A 13,336-nucleotide genomic window follows, 5' to 3' on the forward strand; every position below is an offset into this window, starting at 1 on the left:
CTCATCTTTTTCAAGTCTTTGAATCCATTTAGAAGTCATGCTTCGCCCTTTTAGCCACGTCTTCACACACACTTAACCTTCATGCCAAGTTTCAGGTTCCTAGAAAAAAAAACTGTGCCAAAGGGTGGGAAAATTTTTGTGGACCTACCAAGCGAGCAACCAACAGAGCTGCTGGTCACAGCTAAGAAAAACTAAAAGGTGATCCTCTTATCTGGCATTATATTAATAATCAAACAACGACACTGGTGGGTGATTCTCATAAAATCTTTAATGGAGGTGATATCATGCAAAAAAGACATAAAAAGTTGAAATAATCCTTTAGGAATGACTAATCTGAAAAAATTGAAGTTAACAAGAGGCCTTTGATTTTCCTAGAGATGTACCCATTTAACACCGTCATCACCCCTGCACAATTATAGACCAGCACCATGTCCAATCTGTTTAACTGTTCACACTCCAGACATACATTGAAATGTCAGAACCAGTCAAAGTGCTGGAGGATTCTCCTGCCAAATATTATTATTCAGCTGTTTCTTATTGCTCAACTTTACTGATTCCAACCTTGAGATAACTGACAAATCACCGCTGGAAGGTGTTCATGAGTTTGTTACTGGGGTGCAATACGCTCTGAAATAACATTTGTGCTCTATCTATATCCAAAATGTGATGTATCACTGCTGAGAGATTGTGTGACATCTATATTATTAAAGCTGTAGAACAATTGATGCATTTTATTTTCTTTAACACAATAAGCTAATGAAAAAAAAACACATTAAAAGGTTTAATTCCAAATGAGATAGCCACCATTTGAAAATACTGACATCTATGTCCAAGAGATTGCTGGCATTAATTTACTTTTTAACCTTAAGATGGTACTACAAATCCTCTTGTGAGCTCTGCTTACAAAAAAAGTTCTGATTAATAGACGAGAGTTAAAATGTTGTTTTGAGCAATTTTTTAAAGCAATGTTTTTACAAAATGCGTGTGTGTTGGCATCAAGCTCGCTGTTGGCATCTTTAAATATTTCCTTAAGAAGGTACATGTATTCAGTATATGCAGACAAAAAAGAAATCCAAAAGTAAAAAAAAAATTGTGAGAAAGTGGACATAATCCTCATCAGGCACTCAGATACATAACCTCTTTATCTCACTCTTTAATAAGACTGTACAATTGTGCATTTCATTACCAAGCCAAACAAGGTTCTTCTCAGAGTCGACCCTATTTGTGACATTATAAAAAAATAAAAAAACAAGCGTATACACCTCACATGTAGAAAAAAAAAGCCTTTTCTCCTATTTGAACAGCAATGAAAAGAAGTTTAAGGCAAGATGCTGAACACAGAAATCCAAAGGTTGACCTGGTATGATTTTTGTTCAGCTCTGGTGTTTGTTGGCATTTACCAGTTCCATCAGCAATCATCAAGAAGACTAGTGTTTTTCCCCGATAGTTGGCTCTCTGTCTCAGGCATCTTTTGCTGCAGGTCACGAGATTACATGATGTCATCTCCACGCACCCCTGAGTCTGCTGTGAGTCGTCGTCTCCTTCTGTGCGTTTTACGCAGGCAGGCTCAGCTTCTTGCCTTTCAACACTGCGGGGTGAGATAGAAAGATGTACAAATCAGAAACCATGATCGGGCCCATATATGTTCACGCTGCCACACATGATTTCCACCACTTTGATGGGTTGGAAGTGCCAGAGTTTCTTTATCAAGGGGCTTTTAAAGACAAATTTATTGACTTGTGCTCAGACGTAACCCCCAGTGGTTGCAAACCAGAGGCCCTTTTCAATGAAATACTTCCAGGAACTATAAAACCCAAGGAATGAAAGAGCCGTGAAGATTAGGCAATTTAGACTGATGACAGAATCAAAACAACGCCGTGTTTGAGACACAGAAAAATTAATACAAAGACGCGTTGTTCGCCCCTAATGTACTGTCACGTTTAAATGGCTGCAAACAGACGCACAGAAGTGGAAAAACGAACTCCAGAACATCTCCAAATCATACAATCTGCAGTGTATTACGCACATTCATTCTCGTGGTCACTCGTTATTTCCTGGGCCTTTAGGAGGAATTGAACTTAAACTCTAGTTTCTGTGGTGAAAATGCAAATAAGTTTCATACGTTCCTAAAAAGGTTCCTGCAGCATTAACAGGCTTCAAGTTAAGGCCTTTAAACACTGGCGTGATGAATGAACAACATGAAAATGTAAAATACTCTCCTGTGAATATTTTGCATCAAAACTATTCATACCTGCAGCGACGCCAATTTGCTTGTGTGATAAAAGGTTCTGACTGAATAGACTGATGCAACCATATCGTTTGTGACAACTACCAGGCTCCTGTTGACCAGAGCAGCGCCTGGCATTCTGTCTGAAGTAACTCCTTGTATGGCCTAAGCCAGTGGTTCCCAACTGGTTCAGATTTCTATTTACTCATTAGTTCAAGGTCTACACAGTTAAATACATTCAGTGTCATACCATAATTTTTCCCTGCATTGAGCTAGTTTGCTGTCTCTGTCAAGTAGCTGTCCATTGGTCACCCACTCTACAGCAGAAAACAGCACTTCAAAGTAAAAGCTTTGTGCCAGAAATTCACTGTACTTAAAAATAAAGTGATTTTTTGTTTGCGAGTCAATGGTGGTCCATTCAGAGGGACCCGCGACTCATTTTTGGATTGCAAACCACCAGTTGGGAATCACTGGCCTGAGCTACTGTAAGCTGCTCTGTATTAATTTGAGTTCTCTGTGGTAAGTAGTTACGCAGTATATGTCTGGGGCTTTTACTGTGAAAGGTAAAAATGGAAGGAGTGGGTGTAGTTTGCCCTGCGTTTGTCAAATTTGAGCAGAGTAATGAAGTCTGCCGTTCTGGTTTGGACTATAGCGCCTCCGTAGTGTTGTTTTATAATCTCATAAGTATGGGTGCAACATGATTGGTCGATGCCTTTATTCGCGGTGCAAAAGCTCAGAAAAATCAACCTTGTTACGAAAAAAATTATGTTACTCTTTGGCCATGTGATATTCACATTGGGTTCTATCAAAAAATGGCTTACATCAAGTTCAATTCTTTAACCATGTGCCCTGTCCCAGCAAGAGAAGGATGAGATAGCGATAACACGTAGGATATCGCAAGTGCAAAAAAAAACCCCACAGTCCTGGGGCCAAATTCAAAAAGCTTTCTAGTACAAAGAGTTGCATCTAGTGAAGAAATTCTGAGAAAACTCTTAGAATTATGACATTTTTTAGAATTTCCCTTACAGTTGAGACTAGATCCCGCTAAAGATAAAAGTTATTCACAAAGCATCTTCGCCCTTAGCAGAGCTCCCAAGATGAAAACTGTTAGGAGTAAGGAGGAAACCTTTTAGGAGGCTTAAGAGTTTCTTAAACAGAGGAGAAAATGAAAGGAAAAGGAAGGAGAAATATTCTCCTAAAGCCGAATCACAGTGAGTTCATAAAACACTACAGATCAGTTCGCAGGTATAATGTTTGTGGTCAAACTCATTTGAGCTACATTCACATCTCCCAACCAACGCAATAAGGTTTTAACGCCAAAAATTAAAGTTATCACAACATTAAGATATTTCGCAACTGCAAAAATATAACATTGCAGCAGTCATGACTTGGGTCTTGCCCTTCCTTGCTCAGAGTTTCTTTGAGAATTTCTTTTAAAAAGGACTCCTTGCAATAAATTTTTAGGCTAATTTAAGACCTGTCTGATAGTATTCTCTGAATTTTTGTGAATGCAGCCCTCTGGTTTAGTGAGAAAAATGGATTTTGAAGTTCAACCGATGATAATATGAATGAAGATTCAGCATTGGGTGAGCCGAATCAAGTGCGTACTTCAAACTTTACAGTCTTTTTAGCACAAAATCCCCTTTGTGTGTTTCCCAGCTAAGCTACTGTGGAGGGACAGTAATACATAGAGGTAATCTTACAGTAAAAAAAAACCCACACTTGATTCAGGAAATTCAGTCTGCTTATGCCTCCTATTAGCTTCAGCTGAACTTTAGAAAAAGGTTTAGCAGGAAACAAGAAGTGTGGCTCTCTTACATTAACATTATTCTAGGAAGGGATTGCCTCAGGGCCCATGACGACTGAAAGAGTGATTACATCAAGTACAAACTTTTTCAACACACATAAAGGCACAAGTTTTATATTAAAGTACTCTTTAAGAAATTACTTTAAGAAACTACTAGCCACAGCTACAAATGTCCATACGCAGTAAAAAAAGAAAAAGTAATTCCCCATGTATTGCCTAGTAATTACTCTTTTATTTCCGCAGTAGGAAACCCACCTTTGGTGACATAAAGGTAGAAGAAGTCACAGTAGAGGACGGTCTGGACCAAACCGGCCACAATGGCGATCATATCAAAGAAGCCTTCAAAGTAGAAACGCCAGATCCAGTTGAAGAGATAGAGGGCCCGATACAGGCCCAGGCAGAACAGGTAGTGGGTGGTGATCGTCTCCGCCTCGCCAGTCTTGCTGATCATGAAGAGCTGAGGCAGGATCGCCACCGACTCCAGGTAGATCGAGAACGTCCACAGGATCTGATGACAGATACACTTACATGTTCATACTAAAGCAAGATTAGACAGGAACACATCATAGTGGTAATACAGGAAGATGAACCCACCTCCACCAGAGAGAAGTCGTGGTTGATGAGAACAGCCAGACCCCCGACGGGAACGACCAGGAACTCGACTCTGAAACTGTCATGGTTGCCATCGTAGGTGGCCCTGAACTTAACGTAGATCAGGTAGACTGTGGCATACGCACAACCGATGTAGATCACCTGATAAACAGCACAGAGCAGCTCGTCACTGAAGGCACTCAGGAGGAATAGGGGACTTGTGCGAAAAGCTGCTGGTCAGAACGAAGATGTTCTGGTTTCTTACCTTCATGCATGTGTTATAGAGGGAGATGAAGGAGGTGAGCAGATCCAAGTAGCGTGTGGTAAACACTATAGCAAACAGGATTTGGCTCTTTCCAGAGATTCCTTTAACAGAAACATGAAGCAGATTCATTATCTGATATATTTTATGAGGTTGAGCCATCTGCACATTTAGAAGAGCTTCACAAGCAGTCTGGATAAAACATGAATCATTAATGCACTTCTGTGTTATGCAGTGACATCTACTGGTGGAAACATGGTAACTACTTTTTTGGGAAATCAGCATTCTCAGTCCTTTTGGACTTGTTTCTATAGGCAAGAATAATAAACTTGCAGGTCAATCTTTTATTTCTTTTAAATCAATTCAATCTTTGTGAAAATGACAGATGACCTCTCAGGCTGACAGGCATAAGAGCATCTCAAGTGCGTGGATTTGTGTTTCTGAACTTAAACAGTACATCAGACATGACAGGGCATCATGGGAAAACAAGAAGTTTGTACAGGTTTCTTTTCCCTCCCACATCTTTTCCTGACCTATACCACACCTACACATTACCATTTTTACCTTGCAAATAAGCTAACAAGGCTAGCACTGAAGCCTTAGCAATTTTTTCTTGTGTGGAGTTGTATGTGCTTTGAGTCTGTGTGGGTTTCTTCACACAGTCTAAAGTCATGCAGGTTAGAGGTGAGTCTTACTCGGAGTGATTCGTTGCCTGTCTGTTTATGTCAGCTCTGTGACAGCCAGGCAACCTGTCCAAAATGAACCCTGGTCCTCAGCCTTATGCATGCAAAGGATAAGCTGAACACTGAGATAGTGTTTTCTCCATCTTTCTTTATACCTGCTCATCGCTCATTGTCTGCAATAACTGCTTCATCCTCTCTCTTCGCATCTTCCTCCCTCTATGTGAATAATATCCTTCAGTTTTGTCTCTGTTGTGTGTGAGTACTCTGTTGCATGTGTGCTCTTTATTTACCTAATATTGTCAGTTCTACTGTTGTTATTTCTATTTTCTGTCTGTTCTATGTATTATATATTTTTGTTGGTCTGATTTGTGCACATAACATCTACTGCACATCTGTCTGAGAAGAGGGATCTCGCCTCAGTTGCTCACACATTGTTGAGAATTGGGACAAAACCTTACTTTTTTTGGGGGGGTTAATCTTCAATAAGGCTGAGAAAATATATTTTATAATATCAAAGTCTTTACTTTTAAACCTTGAAAACAGTCAGCCTCCCAGTGATCTTTCAGTGATTTTCCTGAATAACAAACATAATGGATGTCAGAGGGAAGTCAACAAAAAGTTTATTTTGAGGAGCCATTTTATTTTTTAAAGTTACTGAGACTTATCTTAATGCTAATCAAAATACACATTTTTAAACCATGAGCCTTATTTAGTTTTGATGTAAAAGGGCTATGGAGTTGACCCTGGAGTTATGGTTGAGACACACTCAATACTAGCAATATTATTTAATGAATTAATAAAAAAAAAAAAAGAAGGGTTACAAGTACTTGAGCAGCATTCTGACTTTTTTGAACCCTAGGACGTGAGACAGGAGTCAGGAGTCACTTTTATGCCTGATTAAAGGATGTTTTTGTAGAAATCTGACGGAGTTGACAAAAATCTGGGACACATCTTTAAGTGGCCAAAAAATATTCTTTAAGGTTAAGCTGAAGGTTAAGTTTGAAGTTAAAAAATGAGATCAGATCAAAAATATTTAATAAATCATTTTTATTCCATTTTTTTTTTCATTCTATAAGCCCGTAAAAAATATTGTTTCACCCCAGAAATGAAATTAGTGTATTGATAAGTTTTTTTTATATAACATGACAAAAATATATTTGAAAATAGAAATGATTATAGCACTACATCTTTACACCAATGTTATCAGTACAGAACGTTAGTTTGGAAGAGGGTTTTAAAGGCTTTTAACACAGTCTTTAATTGTCAAAGGTTGTGAGTTATTGTCGAGGACAATGCTGCTTTCTGGCTCAGATGAAGTTTAGAAGTTACAAAAAAAAGAAAGCAGATCAAAATATTTTACAAAGCATTATCATTATCAAATCATCATTTATTTCATGTATATAAATCCTTTAAAAAAAATCAATGTTTCACCCCAGAAATGAAATTAGTGTATTGATAATACCTGTAAAGTCTTTTTTTAAAAAAATATATATATATAACATGATTTGTCCCAATTATATATATATATATATATATATATATATATATATATGTGTGTGTGTAAATTGTTAAGTGTTTCCTTTTTTTTTACCCCACAGGTGAGTGGTGATTTTAGCCTAAAGAAATACAAACATAACTCTCTCTATAAAATAAACACTGTAAACTTTAGATATAGATATACCTTGGACGTTTCTTATCATGTTAACCTTAATCAAACATTACCAGCTCTTAGTTGTAACCTGACATAACCTCCATTAACTTTGAACCTACACTCACATCACCAAAGCAGGATTCACCACTGTGTCCTCCTGACTGCTCACCAGAAGTCACAGTTATCTGTGCAGTGGTTTAATATTAAAAAATAAAACATATTCAACGAGATACAGACACAAGAGCAGGAAAGAGAAGGTAACACAAACTACTGAAGCTACTTCCGTAGCGCCTTCTAGAACGCCACGTCAGAAGCCAGACCAAAAAAATCGAGCACCAAACCTCAAACTAGTCGAGCAGGAGTAAATGGATGGGTGATGTGTACAGAAAGCAAAACCAACCGGTGAAACTTAAGGACGAAATAACCCCCAAAAAATCTGACGTGTCAATTTGCTTATTAATCTACTGAGCAGAAGGCACCTAACTCACCTCCCGAACCCGTAGTTAAGCTAATATGTCAGTTAACTAACCCACACTACATATCCCTACAAAGTTAGCTAGTGTCTTGCTATGATCCGACATTGTTGCCACTAACTTCAATATTTAACTGTAAATGTTCAATAAATTTAGGGTAGGCTGCCTCTAAAAGTGATGGAGGTGCATACAGTTGTTTGTAGTTCTTATTAGCAGTTACCCCATTCACTGCTGACGCTAATACTCAAATGAATGGGTGGGAAGCGTTAGCATGTGGCTAACGTTGGCTAGCTCGGACCTTGCTGGGTGAGTGAGGAGACAACGCCAAAACGACCACGTTAGCCACTTAAAGAAACGTAAAGTTAATCTGTAACACAAGGAAAATAACACTGTTGCATGTGTGATAGGAATTATCGCTATGGCTCACCTGCACACGACCTGCTTTTCCATATTTTGAGTAGCAGGATGATGATAGCAGCCAGATGAGAGAGGTCCCCTGTCAGTCTGAAGATGTTCATGGCTGCAGAGTGAGTTAGCAGACACTAGCTAGGAAGCTAACGCAGATGTGCCTTTATCCTTTGGACCAGATCGTTTCACACTTAATGCTGTCTTGTGTGAAAGCGTCTTCTCTCACCCAAGTTGGGAGCAAACCGGGCTGCGGGTTTCACACGATTGAAAATATGGCGAGAGTGCAGGTCGACGTGGAAGGGGGCGTGACAAAACAGAGAGGGAGATTCTGATTGGACTAAAATCTGACCGACAGTGAGAGAAGACCCGCCCACATGAAGCTGGACGGGAAGACTGGAGCCCTGTGTGAATGATCAGGGACACATTACCTTGGGTGGGACCAACGCTTGACTACAGTTTTGATATCTGAACTGTATTTAATGACCCTGTGTACTGTGATGGATGACGTGTTTATAACTGGGGTTGTTATTCCTGATACACTAACATGTAATCAGCTGTTTAGTGTTGAAGCTGGTTGAGGGGAAGCTAATCAAAACATCTTTACACACTGTTGGGTGGTTTAATCCAAAACTGTTATCTGTACTTTATCGCTGGATCATATCTTAATTACTAATTTTGTATGTACAATATTAATCTGGAAAGCGACTAGGATTTTAAGCTGTCAAATACAGCAAATGCAACGGAAATAAAACATGCATATTATTCTAAAAAGAAGTGGAGAAGAGTAAAGTACCATTAAAAAATAGTATATAAAGATAATAACTTATTTCTGTGGATGATACTGTGTTTGAGCTTGTGCTTTTGTAATTTTTTATTTTAAATACTGGTCTAATGTTACATTTATTGCAATTAATATACTCAGTTTTGTACAAATTACTATCTATTTGTTGCTCATCTTTACAGTGTCTGCCAGGTTTGCGTTTCCCTCTTGCTACTAGCTGCTGCTAAGTCCTGTTATCAGCTGTTTCCTGTTTATCCACCGCCAGTGGGTCGCATGTGGGTCGCACTAGCTCCTCCCACAAGTCTTCAACAGCCCCTCCCATGGCGGAAGGCCGCCTCGGTCTTTTTAAACCAAAAAGGTTCCGCCAATATGTCTACCCTACGAGGCGGAAAATTGGGCACCTCGGATCAACTCACCAATCCGGCTCTGTATGTCTAAAGGTTCGCAGCTTGCCTGCAAAACGGCCCAAAATTTGCGGAAAATCTGGCAGTGTAAAAGGGGCTAATGAATTGCGCGCCCTCCTTGCCCTCGCAAACGAAGAGACCATTAACCGTCAGATGACGGGGACGGTGAAGAACGGGCCGACTTACAAGAGAATCGCCAAAGGACTGACTAGCCGCGGCTTCCCTCCCACGTCACTGTTTACATCACACGCTGAGCTACACATTTTGTTACTTGCTCACGCCCCCCATTGCCCCGAAAAAGGCGCATTCTGTTTAAACAAAAGTAGGTAGGCGGCATTTTGAAGCACTCCCCGATTTTGTTTTTATACTACCAATGCTGCAAAAAGACTGATTGGGCTTTCCTGCAAATTTGCACAATTCCTATTTAAAAATGTCTTCTCTCTCTTTGTGCTGTATCAATGCAGTAATTTTATATGAATATGAAAGGCTGTATTTTATAGCACTGGAACTTTAATTTAAAATACGGTGGGAAAATATGGATCATGTATGAATGACATCAGCTGACAGGAAGTAAATATGGACCCAAGCTGTTTCCTAGCAATGCAATCCCAGTAAAAAGGTCTATAAAGACAGAAAATGCAGACACAGAGAGGAAGATTAAGAAAAACTGACCAATCAGAGCAGACCGGGCTATTTTGAGGGGTTCTTAAAGAGACAGGCACTGAAACGGAGCGTTTCAGAGAAAGAGTGAATACAGGTATATGCAGGTAGGCAGTACGAGGGGAAAAAATGCTTTTTGAACTTTTAAGTATTTAAACACGTTTTAATAGAAACCCAAAATATGAACCCAAGTGTGAACCTGAAATAGATTTGGGACCTTTAACGTGGCTTTTCCATTAGTAACCCAATCTGAAGGCCGTCTCTTTAATGAGGGCTCCTCCTGTGTCAAAATCTACATTTAAGACCTTCATCAGGCTGAGTGTGTGCACAATGCAGGTTTGTCATGTGGCCATGACACACATATCAAACCACATCTCACTGAATACAACATTTTGTCCCGATATGTTCAACATGATTCCACCTTGTTTATCTCTCAGTCAAATTATTATTTCTGAGTATTACTAACCACACATCAGACATTTTCCTCCTTTCCTATATTGCTCCATTGCCTATATGCACAGAGATAATGGTAAACGTCCTGCTGCTTCTCACAGAAAATGTTATTCATATTAGGCAATAACAGGCTGATGATGAAGCTACTTGTGGTTTCCCGATGACAATGACACAAATCTCTCCGCATTTTGACCTTTGTTCATAACTTTTAAGCGTTTCATATATTTACACTTATTGTGCCATGTTACTAGAAACACACTGAAATGTCTCATGCTTTTGAAAATCCATAGTATCACCATTTAGCGGCAAAATACAGAAAAATAAGTAGGAACTAAGTCTTGAGGAAGTGCAGTATACCCACTTCCCATGTTGTCACCCATTTAGACAGCCTCACGCGAGGAATAATGAGATCATTCACACGCTGTCAAGACTCAGACATGGACCGGGTGTTTTGGTGTTCTCTCCTGCTCTCCTGCCTGCCTGTAATAGGTAAGATGTCTTTGTTATGTCTTTATGTAGATTCGTCCTGTGTTTTGAAGAAGTTCATTGTTCCACATAAGCAGTAAGAATATAAGGCATCACAGCTTTGGTCCAACAATAGCTCCGTGGTCTCTCTGAAACATTTTGGGCTGGAAGACACTGAATGTTACAGCCTACCTTTTACATTTTTTTGTCTATTCATTTCAGAGAGCGTGGAAAAAGGCTGCTTGTCACAGCCAAACAAGGTGATCTGGAAGAAAACAGGACGTAGTGCTGATCTTCATTGCACCGTCAGATCACATTGTCTACCCAATAACTTTCATTATGAGTGGTTCGTATTCAAGGAAAACGTACATTTTTGTCTCAACCTCAACAACCCTGCCAAGTACAGCTTAAACGAAGCATCTTTACACATTACATCGCTTCAAGTTAACGACAGCGGGATCTACCACTGTGCTGCAGCATTAAATGGAAGCTCAGCATCTGGTGCCCAGCATGTGGGGATGGGTACGACTCTTGTAGTGAGGGGTAAGAGTCTGATTTTAAATGTGAGGCACAGCTGTTTGGTTGTGTTGATTAAGATAATTAGGAGAGACCTTTTTTTCTTTTGTTTTCAGAACAAGATAGAACTTGGCTGAAGGACATTGTTCTGTGGTTGTCATTTGTCCTCTTGGCCATTTACACCTTGGTAATAGTGACACTTATACTAAAGAAGGTAAATTACTTAGACGTGTTTTATTTTAAATGTAATGTGTTAAGATCTATCAGAGTTCGTGCAAGCAAAACTGAAAACTGATAATGCACCGATGTGAAATCTGCTCCTCTCTGTTACAGTATGGCTACAAGATGAGCGGAAGGACGGACAGCACTGACAAGGTTGTAGATAACCTTCTGATTTTCTCTTATAGTTTGTGTTTGATGTGTTTACTAAATGGGGAAAAGCCAACAGAAGCAAAAAGAGGAACAGGAACCAGGGCCTCTGTAAATCAGCTAGAAAAGGCTCTTGCAACACCCCAAGTGATAAGCAGCAGTTGTCTGACCTTTCTTAAAAAGAAAAAAAACACAGGAAGAAGAATTGAACATCTCTGTTTAATAACCAATTTCTTCTGAACTTTCCAAACAGAGAATCTCAACGAAAAAAGTACAATTCCGTGACGTGCTGCAAGAAATGAACAGTAAGGGAAAGTTGGGCAGAGGCAAAAAAACAGCCAGCAGACACCGTCCTGAAGCTGAGGTAAATCTTGTTGCAGCACACTATGGTTAGATTGATCAACAGACGGATTGAGTAAGCAGGAAACTTCTGCATAGCTTGTTTCACAGCATGTTTTACCCTCATTTTTTATATAGAGTTTGATTTTGTTGCAGGCTTCGAGCACTGAGTTCAACAACTCCGCTGATGACATCTATCAAAACGTTTAAGTATCATTCAAGGATATTAAATGACAGACTCAGTGGTCCATCATTTGGACTAAGAGGAAGTTCCACGGCCATGTAACCCCTGATGAAGGACGCTGTTGACATGAGCAAATCATAAAGGGCTGCAAGTTAGTTGTGTGCTCGCTCACTCACTTGCTCACTAGTTTTATTTATGTTCTGTTGATTGTTATTAATATGTGAGCATCTTCAACCATTTCAAAACCAGGACAGTGTTTACACGGAGAAGACAGACAGAAAAATGTAGCTGAGTCAAACCATTTTAATTCATCAATTTAATGTCTCCCATAAAAGCAGAGTGATAGGAAAAATAATGTGAGCTGTACTTTCAGGAATAGAGAGTAAAAAGCAGCACACGTGATTCACGTTTTCAGTACAAAGATCATGTCGTTCAGAAATGAAAGTGGAAATCAGAAGTGTGCAAGAGTGCAAATAAGGCTTCTTCGAGGACAGTGTCACTTCTCTGGAGAGGATTCAAGGTAATAACTTGATAATATCGTGTCAAAATCATCTCATTATTAAGCAACACTTTACTCAAAAAATAAGGAAAGCACAAACTTGTATCAACATTCTGGGCATAGGTATATACAAAAACATTTTTTTTCTACAAAAAAACCCCAAGAAAGTTTCATCATTTTAAAAAATGTAATGACAAGAGAGGCACATTACAAATAACTTATAATACACAAATACATATAGTAGACAAAGTCACATCAAGCAAGGAAAGGTTGTATTTTTGGTGCTGGAGTGGTTTTTGTTCTGAAAAATCATCATCAGCTGACAGTAAAACTTTACACTAAGGCATTAGGCTAGGTTATATTCTGTACAATGACCCCCATGAATATTTGTTCGCTGTAATTCCCACAGCAATAATCCCACCAGCTAACATTAGAATTTACTCATACACAAAGTCAAAGTGGATGTTTACATGTACTGTGTGCATTTCTTTACACATTAAAAGCTGTGATATCAAGTTTTGGGCTTATACCATTCACTCAAACATCCTTAGTTCAGAGTCTGTG

At 39.2% G+C, this 13,336-nt stretch overlaps 2 protein-coding genes across 2 annotated transcripts; one reads left to right on the forward strand and one right to left on the reverse strand.

Moving 5' to 3' along the window:
- Nucleotides 1-250: 250 nt before the first annotated feature.
- LOC126405672 (ER lumen protein-retaining receptor 2) lies at nt 251-8,401 on the reverse strand. The gene is made up of 5 exons (XM_050069515.1): nt 8,122-8,401; nt 4,891-4,991; nt 4,629-4,787; nt 4,290-4,542; nt 251-1,588 (listed from the first exon to the last, which is right to left on the reverse strand). The coding sequence occupies exons 1-5, from the start codon at nt 8,210-8,212 to the stop codon at nt 1,554-1,556; spliced, it is 639 nt and encodes a 212-aa protein (XP_049925472.1). The 5' UTR covers nt 8,213-8,401; the 3' UTR covers nt 251-1,553.
- Nucleotides 8,402-10,804: 2,403 nt separating this feature from the next.
- si:ch211-139g16.8 (immunoglobulin superfamily member 6) lies at nt 10,805-13,286 on the forward strand. Its single transcript, XM_050069743.1, has 6 exons — nt 10,805-10,889; nt 11,088-11,408; nt 11,498-11,595; nt 11,715-11,756; nt 12,004-12,114; nt 12,246-13,286. The coding sequence occupies exons 1-6, from the start codon at nt 10,805-10,807 to the stop codon at nt 12,297-12,299; spliced, it is 711 nt and encodes a 236-aa protein (XP_049925700.1). The 3' UTR covers nt 12,300-13,286.
- The last annotated feature ends 50 nt before the right edge of the window (nt 13,287-13,336 follow it).

The sequence above is a fragment of the Epinephelus moara genome, chromosome 18, assembly GCF_006386435.1.
Source record: "Epinephelus moara isolate mb chromosome 18, YSFRI_EMoa_1.0, whole genome shotgun sequence".
In the NCBI taxonomy this organism is placed as follows: Eukaryota; Metazoa; Chordata; class Actinopteri; order Perciformes; family Serranidae; genus Epinephelus; species Epinephelus moara.

Coding starts and splice junctions, on each gene's coding strand:
- si:ch211-139g16.8 (XM_050069743.1), top strand. CDS start 10,805: ATGAGATCATTCACACGCTGTCAAGACTCAGACATGGACCGGGTGTTT. Junction 11,409..11,497: donor TACGACTCTTGTAGTGAGGG/GTAAGAGTCTGA, acceptor TTTTGTTTTCAG/AACAAGATAGAACTTGGCTG. Junction 11,757..12,003: donor GGACGGACAGCACTGACAAG/GTTGTAGATAAC, acceptor CTTTCCAAACAG/AGAATCTCAACGAAAAAAGT.
- LOC126405672 (XM_050069515.1), bottom strand. CDS start 8,212: ATGAACATCTTCAGACTGACAGGGGACCTCTCTCATCTGGCTGCTATC. Junction 4,992..8,121: donor GAAAAGCAGGTCGTGTGCAG/GTGAGCCATAGC, acceptor TTTCTGTTAAAG/GAATCTCTGGAAAGAGCCAA. Junction 4,543..4,628: donor ACGACTTCTCTCTGGTGGAG/GTGGGTTCATCT, acceptor ATCTGTCATCAG/ATCCTGTGGACGTTCTCGAT.